This window comes from Neomonachus schauinslandi, chromosome 8 (assembly GCF_002201575.2).
Source record: "Neomonachus schauinslandi chromosome 8, ASM220157v2, whole genome shotgun sequence".
Taxonomy (NCBI): domain Eukaryota; kingdom Metazoa; phylum Chordata; class Mammalia; order Carnivora; family Phocidae; genus Neomonachus; species Neomonachus schauinslandi.
Genome location: NC_058410.1, coordinates 126,288,048 through 126,309,535, shown reverse-complemented (window position 1 = coordinate 126,309,535; position 21,488 = coordinate 126,288,048). Strand labels below are relative to the sequence as shown.

Here is a 21,488-nt window from a genome sequence, read left to right as displayed (position 1 = left end):
GCGTACACACCATTAAACTCTCTGCAAACCCCTCAACTACCTTTGTAGAGAGCTGCTCGCATGGTCACAGAGCATTTATCATCTTCTAAGTGGAACTGAATGTGTTAAGATTTCTAAGCATCCCCTAAAGAGATTTTCTTCTGATTTGTCTTTCCCTCAAGGGAAAGATATTTAATTGTAGATAACTGAAACGTCATTACATAATCATTTTTTCCCCCTTCTTTCCTTCATTTTAGAGAAGGGGGGAGGGACAGAAAGAGACTCTTAGGCAGGCTCCATGCCCAGCATGGAGCCCGACACGGGCCTTGATCCCACAACCCCAAGAGATCACAACTTGAGCCAAAATCAAGAGTTGGATGCTCAACTGACTGAGCCACCCAGGTGCCCCATTTCCTACTTTTTAATAGAAAAAAAATTCACATAGTCCCGAGTAGGGTGACCCCCAGATTTTTATCCTACAAATTATTTCTTCCCATGGGACCAGATACCTTTCTTCTTTCATAGGAATAGGTCAGGGAAGTGCATACCTGGTGATTAAGACTTGTTTTAAGATGTGACTAGCTGAACCTCTGAGTGCCCACCTCCACTCTGGAGAAACAGCAAGTCCCAAAACTAGTTCTAGGGTGTCCTCAGAAACTCATTATTACTGTGACCGAAGTTCACAGGGCCCTTCCTCTTGCTGGACTCTGAGGGTAAAGAAGTGACTGTCCCCTTCCAAGACCCTGTCCTATCCCTGCTCCTTCTGACCTTAAATGCTGGCCACCTGTTCAGATACCCAAGTTCACTTGTGCATGCCAAGGGCTGGCTCCGCCTAAGCATCTGAGAGTAGTGTGCTAAATTCAGAGTCTCTGTGGTCTCATTTGTCATGGAGCAGGTCACATTTCTGTGCAGCGAACGTTTTCTTCCAGCATCATGGGAACACATAAGCCTCTGTTCCTGAAGACTGTCCATTATCCAGTGGCATCCTCGGGGTCTGTGTCTCCTGTACTTAGCAACAGCAAAAGTCATGCCCGCTGCAGTAGGAAAGCAAGCTGGTGCCAGAACAACTAGATGACGTTCCGGGGATTTCCCTGCCTCATGTTCGTCCTTCCACGACACGGCCAGCAGGGACCACATAACCCTGCTCTTTGGAGAATGAATGGCGAAGCCAGTTAGGAAAGCCTGCTCCCGCCAGGGTCTTCGCCGTGTCTGAAACGGAACACGTACTCCACAGCTCTCTTTGCAGCTTAAAGGTCTATAGTTCGTAAAATCAGGAGCAAAGTGGAAATTAATTTCCTATTTTCCCAAGGCAATTACGGTCTGGCAAAAGAAAGACACCCATCTCAGAGTAAGATTTCTTCCAAAGGAGATCCGTTTCCAATCTACTCTTTCAAATATCATCATTTCTTCATAGCTCTGAAGTCCAGCGCTTTCTGGAAAGTTTTGCAAATTGCAAAGCTCAATGCCCTTTTTCCTACATTGAGCTCTCCCAGCGGGCGTGCTCTGGCTCAGTTTCCCAAGTTTGTTTTGGAAGACAAGCACCGCTCAATCCAAATTTTCAACGTGGGAGCAACTGATAAAAGAGTTCTGGGAAGTTAAAAGCTGGAGCCACAGTGATATTTCCGTGATACATGTTTTGCACTTGATGCAGCCTATTATTCTGCCCAGCACTCGGCTGTGGTCAGAGTGGTTTGGGATGAAGGATTTCCAAACCTCAAAAACATGAGAGTCCGCACACAGGGAAGTGGCAGCTTGAACAACTGTACCAGATCTGGTAATAGATCGAGAAAGCCTTTTTGCTTGGGTGCTGAGGGTCCTCTCCTACGACTAAGATAAAAGAAACTCTACAAAAAAGATGGACTCGCCTTATAAACAGAGATAACTACTGCATCCTCATAAGATGACTAGCGGGCCCAAGGAAAGAGACGGAGTTGCTTCATAAACTGGGTGACGACAGAGTACCTCCCTGTCAGTTAAGAACCACCTGAAACTGAAAAAGATCTAGTTCCTGGGGTCTGGTTTGCAAGATGTATGCAGCAATAGGAGTGTGGGGCGGAGCCCAGATCGGCCCCCTACAGCATGCTGCTCGACAGTAAATACTGGGAAGGCAAGGCTTATCTGGAAGAATGTGCACACCCAGAGATACGCATCACCTCCGCACGTGCAGATGCCCTTCAGAGCAGCAGGGCTGAGCGGGAGGCCCAAGAAAGGTGACCTATGTGTTCCTAAGTGACACTGTGCGCCAGACAAGCCTTGTGGAATCAAGCCTTGGGGAAATGGCTCTAGAAAGCCACACCACAGGGAATCATGTACTAGCAGGGGAGAGAGGGAAGATCAGAACCTGACGCGTGCACACAAAGGGAGGGCCTGGAACAGGTTATCAACAAGACAGAACGGGATACGGGGTTGGTACGCATGCCCAGGATGCACGGGGTCCCTGATCACCTCACCACTGAGCTCCTGGCTCTCCTTGATCCCAGCCAGTGCCACAGACGTGGGGAAGCAGCAGCAGCCGAAGGAAAATGAGAAAGGAAGAGAAACAGAAATAGAACTTCTGTCTTGAGCGGCAAACTCTCAGTCGACCGACTTCCTTCCATGCTCTAAAAACCCAGTGAGGATGCAGCTCCTTAGAACTTGGGTTTTCACGGTTCTTTTTAAAAAATTCCTGCACACACACGTCCCAGGTCTGCTCTGGCCCCTGATTAATGAAACACAGGTATGTGCTTAGGAGAGATCACAGCTCACCATTCGAGTCTCAGGTTCTGGAACAGATCCACTGGGACAAATAAATCTAACTCCAGGGGCGCCTGGGTGGCTCAGTCGGTTAAGCGTCTGCCTTCGGCTCAGGTCATGATCCCAGGGTCCTGGGATCGAGCCCCATGTTGGGCTCCTTGCTCAGCGGGGAGCCTGCTTCTCCTTCTCCCTCTGCCTGCCTCTCTGCCTACTTGTGCCTTCTCTCTCTGTCAAATAAATAAATAAAATCTTAAAAAAAAAAAAATCTCACTCCACTCTCTCCAGCACATTTTTGTGTTTTCACATTTTTATAATTTTTTTTTCAAAAGTACAGTTTCACCAAGAAATGAAGGTGTCATTATTTACAATTTTCTGCAGAAAAGGCAAAGTCAGTGTAGTGTGATAAACTCAAAAATCCTAATGGTTATTCAGATTACCAGATTTAGTGTGTGGGGGTATAGCTCAGGGGTAGAGCATTTGACTGCAGATTACCAGATTTAGTATAGTAAAAAGAAAACAAAAGTAAAAGCAACCTCTTGGTTTATTTTCTGGTATTACAGGAGAGTTTACTTGGTATACTGTCCCTCAGTGGCATATATGAGAGTAATCCTGGTGACCGAAGAAACGTTCTCCTAAGTGCTTCGCATGTATTAATTCATGAATCCCCTCAATGCTGCCACAACACTGGTCAGGTATCACTTCTTTCTACAGATGGAAGTAACCAAGACACAGAGAGGTCAAACAACGTCTTTAGGGTCACACAGCTATAGGAGTGGAACACGGCTCACAGATTATCACAAGGGTGCTTTCAGGGCTAACAGTACAAACTCAGAAACACCCCCTACGTAGCATATTTCCATGGTACACTGTTATCCTTCGAGTGCTCTTGCAAACATTACTGCATTGCAGTACAAGTCCTCAGGGAGGTTTTACTATGCCGTTTTGTGACAGGACAGACTAAGAGATCAGAATCAGGACTAGAACTTGGGCCCTCAACAATCAGTCCTTTTTCTCCAAATCAAGGTGACTCACAATAAATAAAATCAGTACAAAACCCAAAATTAGGGGCGCCTGGGTGGCTCAGTCGTTAAGCGTCTGCCTTCGGCTCAGGTCATGATCCCAGGGTCCTGGGATTGAGCCCCGCATCGGGCTCCCTGCTCTGCGGGAAGCCTGCTTCTCCCTCTCCCACTCCCCCTGCTTGTGTTCCCTCTCTCGCTGTGTCTCTCTCTGTCAAATAAATAAAAAAAAAAAAACCCCAAAATTAGCACAAACATCCCTCAGGCATGCTTATTTACAAATAATAATTTACAAAAACGCTAATATACACTGTTCACAAATAAGAAATGTACCTTAGGATAGTATCAAGGGCTGTGGTATAAAAAATTGAAGATCATTTCTAAATCTATCCATGTATACCTGAACAACACACCATCATAAATCTAATAAAAAGTTATCCCGTGATCACCAAATACAGTGTATTATGCTAGTAAGTTGGCTGCAATAGTTTAATGTGGAAAATACAGTTGACCTTTGAATACCATGGGTGTGAACTACGGAGGTCCACTTGTACATAAAACTTTTTCTGATACAGGAAAGTACTGTAAATATATTTTCCTTATGACTTCCTTAACGACAGTTTTTTCTATAGCTTACTTTATTTTAAAAATACAGCGTATAATACATACAACATGTAAAATATATGTTAATCAACATATATGTTTATGTGCTCAATAAGGTTTCCAGTCAACAGTAGGCTATTAGTTAAATTTTAGGGGAGTCAAAAGCTTTCTGTGATTTTCGACCGCCCAGTGGTCGGTGCCCTTAACCCCTGCATTGTTCAAGGGTCCACTGTAATGTTCTACAGCAACATGGAATTGTGTTTTTTTGGGGGGGGGGGGTTGTGAAAGAGCGCTTTTTTCTAATATACAAAGTGACATGAGCGCTAGATCAATCATTTCGCAGACAGTAGTTAAAGGCATAGTCTCTAAGCCCGACAGCCAACGTTCAAATCTTGGCCTTCTCTGTTACTTTGATCCCAGGCAAGTTTCCTCCTCTGCAAAATGGGATAATGATTCCACAAACCTTAGAGGCAGAGCACATAAAAATAAATGGAGGTCAATAAGGAAATAGGAAATGTGAACAACATATAAACTAGCTCAACCTAAAAGCTCCTCTAGAGAACATGCCAACCAACAGCAACAGAACACACACGGGACGTCCTCCAGGACAGACCATATGCTAGGCCATAAAACGAGTCTCCATAAATTTCAAAGGACTGAAATCATACAAGGTATGTTCTCCAACTACAATGGAATGATATTGGAAATTAATAGCAGCAAGAAATTTGGGAATTCACAAATATGTGGAAACTGAACAATATAGTCCAAAATAACCAGCAGGTCAAAGAAATCACACGGGAAATAAGAAAATACTTTGAGATGAATGAACAAGAAAACACAACATACAAAAATTTATGGGATGCAACTAAAGCAAATGCCTAAAAAGAGATTTATAGCTGTAAACGTCTGTGGTACAGAAGAAGTTCCCAAATCAATATCCTCATCTTCTGCCCTAAAAAACCGGAAAAAGAACAGCAAGCTAACCCTTAAAGCAAGTAGAAGGAGGGAAATAATAATGTACAGAGTGGGAAATTAATGAAATAGCAGAAAAGCCAACAGAGGAAAACCTACAAAATCAAAAACTGTTTCTGTGAAAATATCAATAAAACTGACAAATGTTTAGCTAGACTGCCTGAGGAAAAAAATAAAGAAGACTCAAAGGATTAACATCAGGAATGAAAGAGAGGACATTACTACTCACCTTGAGACAGAAAGGACTAGAAGGGGAAACTATGAACAACCTGCAAGCCAATCGATTAGATAATTTATATAAAATGGCCAAATTCCTAGAACAGACACAAATGACTGAAACGAACTCAAGAAGAAACAGAAATATGAAGAGACCTATCATAAGAGACTGAATTAGTACTTTGAAAATGTCTCATAAAGAAAAGCCCAGGTGGTTTCGTTGGTGAATTCTACAAAATACATAAAGAATTAACACCAACAAACTCTTCCAAAACACAGAGGTGGATGGACCACTTCCCAACGGACTCTATGAGGCTAGCAGAATTACTCTGGCATGAAAACCGGACGAGGACTCAGAAGAAAACTATGGACCAGTATCTCTTATGAAGATAGGCAAACTCTTTAATGAAATACTAGCAAACCACGTCTATCAACATATGAAGATGACTGTACAATGTGAACAAGTGGGATTCATCCCAGGAATGAGGTTGGTTGAATGTCCAAAAGAGAACGAAGGACAGGACAAAACAACCGGACCATCTCAGTAAGTGCCACACAATCTGACCCCCTTTCTCGATGAAAACACTCAGCAGACTGGGACTAAAAAGAACTTCCTCAAACTGATAAAGGATATTTAGGAAAAACCCATAACTAGCATCATACTTAATGAGGAAAGACGGAATGCTTTCTTCTAACGTCAGAAATAAGACCAGAGTGTCTGTTCTCTTAGCTTCCATTTAACACTGTGCTGGAAGGGCTGGCCAGGGCTCGCAGGCAGAAAAAAAATTTTTAAAAAGGCACTCAGATTAGTTTCAAAGGAAGAAGCACAACTGTCTCTATTTGCAGACGACATGATCGTGTATGTAGAAAATCCTAAGGAATCCACGAAATAACTGTTTGAATAAACAGGTCCGCAAGGCTGCAGGAAACAAGGTCAGTACAAAATAGGAGTTGTAGTTCTATATACCAGCAACGAACAATCAAAAAATAGTTCTACTTCCAATGCTGCCCAAAAGAATAAGACATCAGGGAATAAGTTAACAAAATAAATATAAAACTTGGGGCACCTGGGTGGCTCAGTTGGTTGAGCACCCACCTCGATTTCGGCTCAGGTCATGATCCCGGGGGTCATGGGATGGAGCCCCACGTCGGGCTCCATGCTCAGTGTGGAGTCTGCTTGAGATTCTCTCTCCTTCTCCTTCTGCCTCTCCCCCTGTTCCACTCTCTCTCTCAAGTAAATAAATCAATCTTTAAAAAGCCTTCTGCCACTTTCCTCTAAAAAAATAAATAACTTATGCTTTGAAAATGATTTAAAACACGCTTGAAAGAAATCCATTAAGATTTAACGGACATAAATGGACAATATCCCACGTTCAAAGATTTAATACTGGTAAGGTGGCAAGAGCCCCAAATTGATTTACATACTTTATAATCCCTGTAATTATACCAGCTGCCTTTCTTGCAGAAATTGACAAGCTGATCCTAAAATTCATATGGAAATGCAAACAACCCAGAGTAGCCAAAACAATCTAGAAAAAGACCTCCGTTGGAGGATTCACACCTCCCAGTTCAAAACTTAGCCAAAAAGCTGTAGTAAGTCAATATATCATGAGGCCCGAGGATGAACATACAGATCAATGGAACAGAACGAGTAGAGAAATTAATCCCTGCATTTACAGTCAATTGAATTTTGAGAAGAATGGCCTGACAATTCAATGGGGGAAAGAAATGAAATGAAATGAAATGAAATGGGGGAAAGAAAGAAAAGTCTTTTCAACAAAGTGCCGAAGACTGAAGCTGGACCCCTTCCTTACGCGAGACCCAAATATTAACTCAAAACGGATCATAGACTTAAATGTAAGAACTACAATTATAAAACTCATGGGATTCCACTTCACACCTAATAGGATGGCTGTCATGAAAAAGACAGGCGGGAGCAGGTGTTGGCAAGGATGTGGAAACACTGGAACCCTCCTACACTGCTGGTGGGGCTGTAAGATGATGCAGCCGCTTTGGAGAACAGTCTGGCATGTCCTCAGAATGTTAAACACGGAGTTACCACATGACCCAGCCATTCCACTCTGAAGTATCCGCCCAAGAGAAATGAAAACATGTGTCCACACAAAAAGATGGACCAGAACGTTCACAGGAACATTATGCATAACAGCCAAAGAGTGGAAAGGACTCACAAGTCCACCAATTGATGAAAGAGATTGTAAAATATGGTAGATCCATACAATGGACTATTATTTGACAGTAAAAAAGAATGGGGTGCTGATACACGCCACAACACAGATGCATCTTGAAAACATAATGGTAAGTAAAGAAACGGGTCACAGGAGAAGACCACGTGGGAGGACAGGCAAATCCAGAGACAGGAAGTGGATTAGTGTTTCCCTAGGGCTGGAAGGTGGGAAGTAATGAGAAAGGACTGCTTGATGGGTGTGGGGTTTCTTTCTGGGGTGATGAAAATGACCTAACACTGAAGGTCATGATAGCTGCAGAACTCTATGCATATACTAAAACCCACTGAACTGGACACTTCAAATGGGTGAAATCTATGGCGTATGAATTAATAAAGGTGCCAAAAAAAAAAAAAAAGCAAAGTGTTGAGCCCAGTGCCTGATGCACAGTACACCATGGCTTTAGCTATGGTTGTCTGTAAGATGCACTCTCCACCATCTCACTGTAGAAGGAGCAACTATGCCCTTTACGGATGTGCTGGACACGTGTCCTAGTCAATCACAGACGCTCTCCCAAAATGGAAATGTTCCCAATCAGGAGCGACTGGGCCCAAAACCAAAGCTGTCTCATGGAGGACCATAAGCAGGGAGTGCTCAGGGCTAGAGCAGCCCCAAGGAGGGTACATCTCCCTAATGCGCCCCACTGCCCTCTCCGAGTTAGAGCTGACCCATGGGGAGTTCCACGGAGCACGAGTCTCAGGAAGAGAAAGCAACAAAACCACCCAAGAAGGGAATAGGTCATGCCTCCAGGACCAGATTTTGAGAGGGCAAATATGTAAGGGATGAAGGACTTTTTGGAAGGGCGGGGAGGGGGCGCCGAGAGAAGGACCAGGCAAAACAAAACAAAACAAAATGGCAAACAGAAAGGAAAATGAAGGTAGTACCGGGCTGATCATGCTGGTTAAAAAAGCAAAAAGCTAGAGTGTAAGATAGGATATTAAACCATGGTGATGGCATTTATTTACTTCCTTCTTCGTGCCCCAAAACACTCCTAGGAGGAGGTGAGGGGCAAAGAGGACTGAAATGTATATGCAAAGAAAAAAAAGTAAAATACTTTGTAAAAAAATCTCGAACACACTGATACCTTTCGTAAAGTCACCCTGTACCTTACTTCTAGGCGTTCAGACTGAGAAATCCACAGGCTTTAGATGATTGCGGCATTACTCAGAAACGCAAACATTAAAGATAGATAACATTTACCGAGTGCTTACCGTGGGCCTCGACTGTGTGCAAAACTCATTATCCTCTAACCCTCATCCCTCTCCAATGAAGTGGATACTACTTAAAAATCTCGTTCCAGTGAGGAAGAAAATGAGGCACAAAGGTTAAGTAACTTGCTCAAGAACGGAAAACTTACAAGTGGCAGAGTTGAGATTTGACATGAGGTTCCTAATTCCAAGAGCCTGAGATTTGCCACTATTCCAGCGTGTCCTAGCTATACCTCAGCGGTTCACAAAACGGTTTTAGGTGGAATAAACTGGCCCACCCCATTTTACTACTGCTAGATAGTCAAGTAACTATATAAAGTTTTCTTTTGAAACAAGTATGTAAAAAAAAAAAAAAATAGGTTAGTCAATTTTTAAAAAGAAAGCAGCATAACACCTGGAAGGGAATATAGAAAAATAAAAATAGGGGTGCATGGGTGGCTCAGATGGTTAAGCATCTGCCTTCGGCTCAGGTCATGATCCCAGGATCCTGGGATCGAGCCCTGCATTGGGCTCCTGGCTCAGCGGGGAGCCTGCTTCTCCCTCTCCCCCTGCTCATGCTTTCTCTATCTCTGTGTCTCAAATGAATAAATAAAATCTTTTTTTTTTTTTTTAAGATTTTATTTATTTATTTGAGAGACAGAATGAGAGAGAGAGCACATGAGACGGGGGAGGGTCAGAGGGAGAAGCAGACTCCCTGCAGAGCAGGGAGCCCAATCCGGGACTCGATCTAGGGACTCCAGGATCATGACCTGAGCTGAAGGCAGTCGCTCAACCAACTGAGCCACCCAGGCGCCCTGAATAAATAAAATCTTAAAAAAAAAAAAAGAAAAGGGGGCGCCTGGGTGGCTCAGTCAGTTAAGCGACTGCCTTCGGCTCAGGTCATGATCCTGGAGTCCCGGGATCGAGTCCCACATCAGGCTCCCTGCTCGGCGGGGAGTCTGCTTCTCCCTCTCCCCCTCCCCCTGCTTGTGTTCCCTCTTTCGCTATGTCTCTCTCTGTCAAATAAATAAATAAAATCTTTAAAAAAAAAAAAAAAAAAGAAAAGAAAAAGAAAAATAGTCTGATTTTCCAAGGTGAAAATTTTTGAGTCCCTTTAAAAATCCTCCCTAGAGTCCCATAATTCTTAAAATGTTTATGGAAAAATAAAATGAGCATTAAAAAAAGTCTTTTTGTTCCAACCCCTCAAAACCTGTGTAATTTTTCTACAAAGTATATTTTCTATTTGTTTGTCCCACAAAACTTTAATATGCCCACCACTGAGCTCTCTCCCACTTTGGAGTGAGCTTCTTTTTCCCTCAGGAAGTAAATTCCTGGCATTTATCAGATCTTCTTTTTCTTCATTTTATCCTATCTTATCCTGAAGTTCCAAGACCAGGCCACCTAACTATTTATTCAAAGGCCCCAGAAACTTTTTGCAAGGAGAAGGGCTGCAGGGAATCTGGTAGGCATATGCAAACAGTTTTTCAGAGGCAAGGGTTACTATGCTACTCCTTGAGGCTTCCTCTGTATCTGATAAGCTGCCCACCTCTGGCACCCAAACAAAGAAACTCCACCTGGCAGAGAGGGAAGGACTCTGTGTTTCGTCCTGAAGATCCCCAAAGGCCAAAGACCTCGCCCAGGTACTTCTGTTTCCCACGGCTAGACACGTCCAATACACCAGAGAGAGCATGCAGGAGCCACAAAACCATCTCCGACTTCTCCAAACAGCGCACAGATGCCAAGAGCTCTCAGGCCTTTAGGCAAGTCCCCTGATGGCCTCGAGGCCACTGTGCTTTCTGTCAACCTCCAGACGGCAGCCCTCACCCACCTGTGCATGTTCCCATTGGTGGTGAATGACTGGCCGCACACAGTACATTTGTACGGCCTCTCGCCAGAGTGCACCAGCATGTGGCGGTCCAGGGAGCTGGCCGAACTCAGCGACTTCCCACAGATGCTGCACGAATGGTCTGCCCCTCCAGTGTCCGTGTTATGCTGGGGAAAGCGATCATCACAGGGGTCACTTAGGAGGATGGGTCAAAACTTGGCTATTATAAAATGCAAAGTCAGAGCTTTATACAAACAAACAAACAAAACCCCAAACAAAACCAAAACAAGAAAACACTCAGTACAGCTTCTCTGATATTTTTTTCTGTCATTTTAAGTATCTTCCCAAATGTCAAAAATCTGTCGGGAACACAGGCAAACAACTATTTTGTATGATCTTCTTCCTCTTTCGTGTTCCAGTTTTGAAAAACACGTGTGCAAGGCTCAGAGGAAGGTGGAGCCTTTGCAGGTCTTTCTTGGAGACACACAGAGATTAACTGAGCACATATATTCACAGGAGCAGAAGGACCCTCGACTACGAAGCTACCGTGAAATACGGTCTTCACATTAAGGCCACGTCCATTCTTCTAGTTCGCTGACTCAGTCCTGCTGTCAGAGAAAGAGAACTGAAACCTGCACAGTTTGGAGTTCTGGCCTCTGGAAGATGTTAAAAGAAGGAACATTTCTATCCAAACCCAAGTTACTAAATGATGGTATTACTCAGTACCATGTTATGATTTTAATATCGTCAATCCTTCTCACTCATATGCGGAATTTAAGAAACAAAACAAATGAACAAAGGGAACAAAAAGAGAGAGACAAACCAAGAAATAGACTCTTAACTCTAGAGAACAAACTGATGGTTATCAGGGGGAGGTAGGTGGGGGATGGGGGTAATAGAGGATGGGGATTAAGGAAATAATGGAAAGAAAAAATTTTTAAAAATTACCCATTCCCACTCCAAATATATATATACATATATATGTGTGTATATATATATCCAATATATATACGTGTATATATATATTCAATATATACACGTATATATATATTCAATATATATGTGTATATATATATTCAATATATATATACGTGTATATATATACATATATATATTCAGTCCTTCATTGTTCTAGATTCAACTATACTTTGTCACGACACAGCAGGCAAGAGAGGAGGATAAATGTCCTAATATAGAAGCCCAAAGAAATCCCAAATTCCCTGCTGCATAATACAAGTTTATAGCCATATAAGGGATAGGGGGCTCCATCTACGATCTCACTGTACTGTGAAGAAATTTGGTTCAAACTGACAAGTCACATATGACAAAAGGTCTTCTGTTGTATGTGGTCAGTTAGCGAGATGTTGGCCGACGTCTGAAAAGGTATTCTACGTTGACCGGGGATTCTGGTCAGAGTAACGTGGAAACACAAGACTTATTTCATAACCGCCCCTCAAGATGGTTCAAACAGTAAATCTAAATGGAGTACAGACACAATTCATCCGCTGAGATCAAACTGCCCTCTCTTAATGAAGAATGATTTCAAACAGAAATAGAAAATCGGCAGCAAACCTGACGGATGTGCATGGTTAGCTGGTGCTGTGTAGTGCAAATCTTTTCACACAGGGGACAGTTATAGGAAGACTTCTCCTCCTTCGTTTCCTGAAAAGACATAATACAAGGGAAAATCAAATTCAATGCACAGTTAAGCCAGTGTCTCTTGTTTCTGATGAAAGCACCTGCATCTCAAGAGCCAGAGCAATAAATCAGCTGAGAACATGGGCTCCAGAGCCTGTCTGGGTACGAGCCTGGGTAAGTCACGGTCCTGTCTGCCCTGTTTCCTCAGGTGTCAAATGGGAAAAATAACAGCATCTACCACATTGCACTGAAATGAGGATTCAATCAATTAACACACACAAAGCACTGGAATAGTGCCTGGTACAGGGTAAGTATTCAATAAATATTAGTGTTTTTATCAAACACCATTGCATTAATCATCAGTGATGACCCCCCGCCCAAAAAAAATCAAGGCTCAAGTCACAGCAGAGCTAGAAATGGAATACATTTCTCCCCAAGCCCTAGCTAGGCAGCTCCAGTCACGATTTTCTACCTGGGCTTGAGTGCCCCAAGCACAGTTCTCCTAACAAAACCCCATCCACCCAACAAGGCAAGGATTCAGTGCCCAGCTGTGCGGCCAAGAGGCATCAACGGGACCCTCTTACTTGCTGCCTGCACCTGCCTGACACCACTCATAAGTAGTAAGAATGAGAATGCTGCCCTTTCCCAAACCGTGACAGGGAATGACAACCCAAAATAAAGACTTCCACAGAGGTTGACAAGAGAACCAGCTCACGACTTGGTGAGGTGGCTCATTTTATGTTCCCTCAAAACACATGGGACAGGCTTCCTTCAAGCAACAGATTTTTACCTTTGTAAGGAAAGGGACGTGCTCCTTCATCACTAGCCATATGCTATGGCTCCTCTTTCCAGATAACTCATGAAGAGTCGCCCTCCTCACCCACACGGTCCCTAAGCACCACAGTCTGCGTGTCCTCATCCCCAAAACCAATAGGATCAAGGCTTGGACACCTGTCCCAGGAATCTGAAATTGAGATGCTTAGAGACCGAGATCAGGGGGTTTCCCACTGATCAGCAGACTCACCGGGGCAGCTTTTCTGAACTAGAATTCTAAACCAGATTCATGACCTGCTGAATCAAAATGGGGGTGGGGGGTTGTACCCCAGAAATCAACTGTTTCATAAGCTCCCCAGGAGTTGCTCATATGTACCCAGGTTTGGGGGTGACTAAGTTACCCCCTTAGGTGATCATGAACACCTGAACTGGAAGTTCATGTAGGGGTGCCTGGGAGGTTCAGTCGGTTAAACGTCTACCTTTGGCTCAGGTGATGATCTCAGGGTCCTGGGATGGAGCCCAGAGTCAGGCTCTCTGCTCAGCGGGGAGCCTGCTTCTCCCTCTGCCCCTCCCCCTGCTTGTGCGCACACGCTCTCTCTCTCTCAAATGAATAAATAAAAAAAAAAAAATCTTTAAAGAAGAAAGAAAGAAAGTTCCTGTAGCCCTAGGCCTGGGCTGAGCACCGTGGCAAGCCCAAGCCATGAGAATGCAGCTAGGGAGGACATCAGTCCTCAGGGAAGTGCGAAACCACGGAGCCGGAGAGAGGGGATGGCACCATCTCTAAGGCTGGACCCTTAGGCTTCCTTCAACAGACCTCTTTTTACTTTACTCATTTGAATGAGTTTTTGTTCTTTGCCAATAAAACCCATCCTTGAACACTTAACTGTGTGCTCAACTCGACCCGTGGAAATGTCAGGTTTTTCACAACCACTATTACAGATCCCATTTTCTGGATGAGGAAACAGGTACAGAGAGGCAAGCAATGTGTCCCAAAGGAGAGAACCATGAAGTAGCAGACCCAGGAGTCCAACTCAGGCCAGCTGTGCCATATAGGCCTATGCTCTGGAAGTGTGAACAAAAAAAAGGATGAACCCCAAGGCACAGACAGGAAACACCCTCGTGGCTGGCTCGTGAGACATGATGAAAATACTAGTCACCCTGAAGACTATAAAAACAAATGGCACCATACGGCAGACGGGGTGGAGTGGATGCATGAGGATGTCTAGGATGGCATCTCCTTGGTGAAGTCTAACAGGCCTCATTTTAAGCGCTACAAATGCTTTTCTCACGGGTGGCATTGGGGCCGAGGATGAGGTACGCTACACATTTTTTCGCTCTCAAATTAAAAAAAAAAAAAGACAGGTATGAGGTCTAAGGAAGTTGATTAACCCAGAGACAGTGGAAAAGCGCCGCCACAGTCTCATCCAGTCACCCATGCCCTTCCGTCCTCCCAGGGGCATGAGGTGCATGAAGTCACTCGTCCTCGGTCCGTCCGACTCCCATCAGAATGGAGCTGGCCAAGAAGCACCAAACAGAAACACCAGAAACAGAAGTATTCACAACAAAAATAAGAGTACTCACTATAATAACGAGGGAGGTCTCGTAGCGGGGCCAAAACTCAGTCTCTGGGGTATTTTTGTTCAATTATTAGATTAGTAATAAAATACATTAAAAAAGATTTTTTTAAAGAAAAATTCATTGGTAAGATGTCAATAAATGTTAAAAAGCCAGGCATCCATGTGGCCACCCTCCTGAGGCAGCAGATTTTTTTAAAAACCATCTTGCGGGGACACCTGGGTGGCTCAGTCGGTTAAGCATCTGCCTTCGGCTCAGGTCATGATCCCAGGGTCCTGGGATCAAGCCCCACATTGGGCTCCCTGCTCAGCGGGGAGTCTTCTGCTTCTCCCTCTTCCTGCCACTCCCCGCTCCCCTGTCATGCTATCTCATATAAATAAATAAAATCCTAAAAACAACAACAACAACAACAACAACAAACAACCATTTTGCATTCACTTGGAGGTAGATACTAGACATACTGAGTAGCTCCCTGGACTCTCTGGCACTGAGTCCAGGGTTTATCACAAACCGGAACCCAAACCTTCTCTGAGGCTTGGGAGTGGCAGGCAGCAGACCCTGAAGCAGATCTACAGAATCCACAGCAGTCTGGGAGAAATAAACCTCTGGACTCAGATTTAATTTTTGCAAACCAGCCCAAGAGAAAAGAGAACAGCCCTGCCGGAGAACTGTGAATCCAGTTCTTGCAGCTGAGCCGGTGGAAGGAGCAGACTTCCTGAGCTGACAGATAAAATTAGCAGCTAATGTGATAACTAACCATTCCATAATGAAACAATCTGGCACCCTTGTCGGCATCCTGCTGTGGCTAATCTGTCCTGGAACTCGGTGCTAGCGCTGATGGGACTTCGCTCTCCAGGCTCCTGCTCTCAGCCTTCCCCGTCCGCTCACAGGTAAGGATGATGCATTCCCTCTCCGCAGCTGTGCTCTGGTGTCTTTAATGCACGGTCTTCCTACAGTCCCTGTGGCCCAGACCTCCCTGTCCGACACTAAGCCAGTGCCCTGAGGAACCCGGGAGGACATGGGAAGTAGATGAGAAAGGCTCAGGTACACTTGTACCGTTTGCCCGCAGAGTCCCCTCCACTCACCATGCAGGGAAGGAGGTGCTACTGGTCATGCTCTATGGTTCTCCCCACGGTCTCTGAACCACCGGGAAGGGACCAGAGCCTGGACCTGGGTCAACCCAACCTATGCCGGGGAAACTCTGGGCTCGTCACTACCCACGCCACTTTCTCTTGGTCAAACACAGAAGGATGAGGAGACAGTGACCTTACGTATCTTGTTCATCCCAAAATGCCTGGCACCTGGAGCAGTACCTGGCCAGAAGTATATATTTGTGAAATGGGTGGGTGGATGGAAAGATGGACAGATAGATGGATGGACGGACAGTCACATGAGAGTGGAAATAAACCTTTTCTTCCCAGAGCTAGCGCTCCTTCTTGACTCAGGCCACAGTCATACAGGCTGAGTATTTTCTCAGGTACCCATAGGAAGGGAGGCAGGCAGAGACAAGGGAAAAAAGAGAGAAAAAGGTATCAATGCTCTGACCCTACATCATCACTGAACCCTGCCAAGTCTTCAGCCGTGGGGAAGACGTGAGCGAATGGACCCTTCTCCTACGCTGCAGGAGGAATTTTAGGCTGGTATGACTTTTCCTGGAAGACAGGTTGTGTCAAAAGCCTTGATTAACGTTCTAAGAGTTTACAGAAAACCATCATAGATGGTGCTCAGACAATTCTGTCTAAGGACAGTCACTGGAGAATTATTAACAAAATAGAAAATGAATTCACAAAAGCCCAACAGGTTTACTTTCTGGTCCATCCCTGATAATGGAGATTAACTCGGAAGACTGCCTCTTCCCCCGAGGATTTGGTATAAACCCATTAAGTTCAACCAAAAATTCAATGTGGAGTCATCAGCTGGGATTACATAGATTCAGAGAAGAAATGAGAACTACTCACCTTCTGCCTTACTCCTCGAGTTTCTTTCGCTGAATGTGTTGCTAACAGAAGAGCGACAACTTTTCACATGCCCCAAGGGTACGTTAATCAAAAGGTCCATCTTACTTCCGAATGGAGGAGACTCGGACTTTTGTTAAGACATTAATTAGTCCTTCCAATCCTGGCCCACCCACTTCCTCTTTCCCACTCCTCCTGATCCGATGCCCACTAAAAATTCAAAAGGACTAAATCACATCTCAAGTGGAATTTTCTGGAACCACATTCTGTGCTTTGTCAAGGATGGAAAGTGGAATGGGAGATCCAGCAAAACTAGTACTTATTTGCTACCCAATCTGAAGACAGTTAAAAAAAAAAAAAATCAAGGAGGCGGCTTCGAAAACCCAATTAACCAGCTGTGTAAAGAAACGAACCACATCACAGTAGAGGAGTAAGTCAAGTTCTTTGTCTTGGCCATCACGTGAAGAAAGCTTGCAATCGAATCAAACTACAGGGCAGAGAATAAGGATGCTTCCACCAATACTGACACCACAGCGGAGAAAATTTTCTCCATGAAAGGAAACGGACATAAGCCCTGAAAAGTTCACTCTTGAAGCCTCTCGGTAGGTGTTTAGTTCTGAACACGTCCAAGGTTTTCGCCTAGGAAGCTGGGGCTCAAGCGAACATCCTTCTCCCACCGTTCTCATAGACTGAAGCCACCAGATGTCACCAGCTAGTACACAAAAGCTTACCTGGTTCCTTCTGCCAATCCGATTTGGTCCTGGAGGCTTCGTGGGGGACTTGGTGCTCTGGGGGCTCCCGCCATTCTCGGCGACCTTCCCTACACTCATTACCGCTGACATCATGGTGTTGACGGAAGACAAGTCTGAACCTTCCAAGCCAATGGGCGAACTTGACGTCATTGGGTCAAAGGTTTAAGCTTCTAAGAAGCCTCTGTCATAGAACTGAAAATCGGAAATCGCTGCGTTGGTCACTGTGAGGTTTAGCATCTGTCAGAGCCAAGGGGCACTGGCCATGGCTACCATAACCGTGAGTCAGGTCAAAACACCTAAAACCCTCCTTCTTCGGTTCAAGCTGACGTTCGTGCCCAAAATGACTTAAGCTTTCATGCGAATGAGGCATTGTCATGCCAGAGACTGATAACCTCGCTTCCTTTCTGAGCGGATGCACCGACACAACCCCCGAAACCAGCAGACGCAGGTCTCTCGGCTTTTCCTATTCTCTCGTTAGGCAGAGCGGGAAAGGCTAAGCCAACAATTAGGAAAGCCCAGGGAGCTGACGTTTGGCCAGCCCCCTCCTCATAACCCTAACTCATTTACTGCTGTATGAATGTTCTAGACTTAACAACTAAGGAGGATCATCAGGTCTCACTTAACTCCACTGCTTACAATACGGTGATTTTACAGGGGAGCGTGGAGCCCAAACTGTAGAAGACAACTGAGAAGCCAATCCTATCAGATTTATAACCAAATTTCAAATCAACATAAAAAAGGACTGTTGCTTAAAATATACAAGTAGGTAATGCACCTATACCCCAGAAAGTGGACAGAAGAACCCAGCCCCGACTGCCGATTACCTCCATTTTCTGCCCCAACTGATACACTATGAGACTTTCCCCTGCTATAGCTATCATCCACGTGGAGTAGGAAAGGAGTCTGCGTTCGCTTCTTTTTTTTTCTTCTCTTGTATCACTTGTTGACACTGGAAGGGAAGCAAAGGCAAAAAGATTCAGTGAATGTCTTTTCACTTGGGGAAGAAAAAACTGAAACCATGTATTTGTCGTAATCTCAGGCCACTCTATTCAGGAGAATACACAAAAGAGAGGCGATTTTAAGTCATCCTTCCAAAACCACATTCTGTGGTTGTTTTTTCAACCTGATGTTCCCTACAGGCTGTCACCCTCACTCCCAACAGCCAAAACGATTTTGTGGTATTTTACTTTCTGGGGCTCACCCACACTGAATTTTCCTTCATACCCTACACCCCAGCCCCCACAAGCAATCCAGACTCCCACTTGACCCCCCTTCCCGCCTCTACCTAAAACTGACCGAAGATAAGGCAGGAAAGCAACTCACGGAAGTCTCATGGTCTAGAAGGTATTAGGTCAGACCTAAAAAGAAACCTGGTGACATGAACAGAATGACCAAATGGAGCACCCACGGCTCATGGACATGTAGCCTTTTCTAGTTCCACACCTGACCACGGCTATAGGTATGGCCAGAAATAAGTCTGCAGGTTAAACTACTTCCCTCATTTGATCTGGGAAGATATTCCAGAGCCAGAGCCCCGCCTGTAAGCCACATATCCTGTTATCGCACAGCGTGCCTCAACTGGACTTGTAGTCAAAGATCAAGCTCCTTATCTCAGCAGCCAAGTGAAGGCTTAGAAACACCACCAGAAAGAACATGATTTCTTGTGGTTTCCTCCTCCAACTTCAAGGGGATGTGACCTAGGATATGACAAATGGTAACACCCAGAGCAGCTACAAATGTGTCCAGCAGCACAGTGGGAAGAACCTGGGGATATAACTTTATTAAGTGATGCTGCCATCAGCTGAGAAGTCTCAAGCTAAAATCTTACCAAAAGAGCCAAAGAGAGTCTCAGGAACAGTACTTCTCTAGCCAAGAGACAAAATGTGCCTTCCTTGTGGACAGACATTTTGAAGTCAGGGTGGTAACGGGTTTCCAAATGGTAAGTAAAAGGACTAGCTGCCGAAACATGCAACTGAAGATAACTTGACCGAGCCGAACCCCACACATCTTTCCCACAAAGGGCAAAGAGCTATATCCAAAATTAAAGAAAAAACCAGACTGCTGCCCTGTGAGGTTTCGCCATGCAAGGTGGCCATTAAAAAATGTGCTTCAAACTTCCTGTTTTTAACGGTCTTTGAAAATCTGGGAGATTTCTGTCTAGGAAAAACAAGCACACACATGTAAGCACGCATACACACACGCACACATGATTTCTTCCTTACTGCATTTCTAAAAGTATCATCAGTTCCCTAGAACTGTTGTAATCAATCAGCACATAATTATCTGTTTGACTCAAATAAATGGATACCTTCAATCCTAAAACCACCTAGTTCTTTCAAATGTATTTCCTCCATAGTTTTACGTACAGCAAATTATAAAATAGCTGACCATAATTCTTTATTGTAATTACGTTATGTCAGTAAAAAGAAAGTGAACCTTTCTAGCGGTTTACAGGAAGACTTTAGAAGATAATCTTGCTTTTGTCCTAATACTACACTTAGGAAAGAAAAATGTGGTAGTTTACTGAAATCTGGGAATAGGTTAAACACCTCTAGGACTAAATGTAAAGTTGTAAGTTGTAAAAATTATATTCTAATTCTATCATTGAGTAGGGAAAGAAAATGGACAGCGAAGACACAGTCAACATGAAAATTAAAATTATAAATATAAAATCAAAAAATATATTCACGTAACAGAGCCAGATTACTAGTAAGAATTTTCTTTACCGTCATTATAACATCAAACAGAGATTCTTGCAAACACCCAAGTGTCTTCAATATACAATACCTAACCATAGCCTTGGTACTAAACAACATAAGGGCTGAACGTTGCAAAGGCTTATCCCAGTTGGAAAAGAAGAAAAGCCATGCAAACTTGTTGTTTCCCATTTTGTCTGGACAGGAAAACATTTGCTACATTTACTTCCTCCTTGGGGATGGAAGTGTAAAGCATGACACTACCAAGATCATGGACATTTACTTCCTTTACCTTGTATACATGTAAGTAGCAATATATTTTTTTAATAGAGACTTTTCATCTCTGATCAGAAAGTGCAGTTAGCAAAAAGAACCCGCCGACTACACTGAAAAGAAGAGCACAGTTATTAGACGCATCCCTGAAAAGCTGTTTCAGAAGCAACCCACGCCAGCCCCAAGGAGCTAAAGGTTTTTACTCCTGTTTGCTCTTGCATCTTATACTTGAGTTCTTTCTCCCTTTGGGAGGATGTAACAGGGAAGAAGGGAAAGGACCCGGTATAAAATAAGGTAGCTCATTGTTGGGGCGCCTAGGTGGCTCAGTCGTTAAGCGTCTGCCTTTGGCTCAGGTCATGATCCTGGGGTCCTGGGATCGAGCCCCTGCATCGGGCTCCCTGCTCAGCGGGAAGCCTGCTTCTCCCTCTCCCACTCCCCCTGCTTGTGTTCCCTCTCTCGCTGTGTGTGTCTCTGTCAAATAAATAAATAAATAAATCTTTTTTTTTTAAAAAAAAGGTAGCTCATTGTTCCAGGTTATGGGGAAAAAAAAAAATCCACCTTAGCATTAAGGCACATCTGTGCACTAATTTAACCAGAGGCCGGTTGGCCAGTATTAGTTAATTCTATCTATGCTGGACTATACCGGGGCAATAAGCCAAACTAACTAACCTAAAACTTCTGAGGTTTGACCTCAGGGATGAAAGAGAAGTTGCACAGCTTAAGGTCCATTTACAAAACATATTTTTCTTTATGGATATTAACAGTCTTGGTATCTTCGTTCTTTCCTTTGCTCCCTGATACCATCCTACACATCAGCCCCACTACTGGGGGATAGCAAATAACAACAACAATAAAATGATGACAATAAACAAAATAAAAATCACTGGCCCCATTCTAATACAGTGTGCTCCAACTGGAACCAGAGAGGGCTGGGAGCCCAGGTTAAGTTCCCAAATTATGGATAAGAAAAGAAGTCGTCATCTTCATTGACATGGCCAAGTGGACTTGCCTGGAGTTCCAGTTTTTAACACAAACAGTCTGAATTTGGCGG

The 21,488-nt window shown here is 44.2% G+C and overlaps 1 protein-coding gene across 2 annotated transcripts in view; it reads right to left on the bottom strand.

Annotated features, from left to right (window-relative positions):
• Positions 1-21,488, bottom strand: part of RREB1 (ras responsive element binding protein 1) — a 127,163-nt gene that overhangs the window by 45,976 nt on the left and 59,699 nt on the right. Inside the window, exons 3-6 of one of the 2 annotated variants that reach the window (XM_044917727.1) lie at positions 18,293-18,417; positions 17,448-17,660; positions 12,347-12,436; positions 10,778-10,941 (exon numbers count right to left, since the gene is read on the bottom strand). In XM_044917727.1, coding sequence (XP_044773662.1) covers positions 10,778-10,941; positions 12,347-12,436; positions 17,448-17,618 — 425 coding nt within the window. In that variant the 5' untranslated portion in view covers positions 17,619-17,660; positions 18,293-18,417. Of the gene's footprint in view, positions 1-10,777; positions 10,942-12,346; positions 12,437-17,447; positions 18,006-18,292; positions 18,418-21,488 lie in introns of those variants that run through there. The other variant, XM_021697194.1, reaches the window with a different exon arrangement.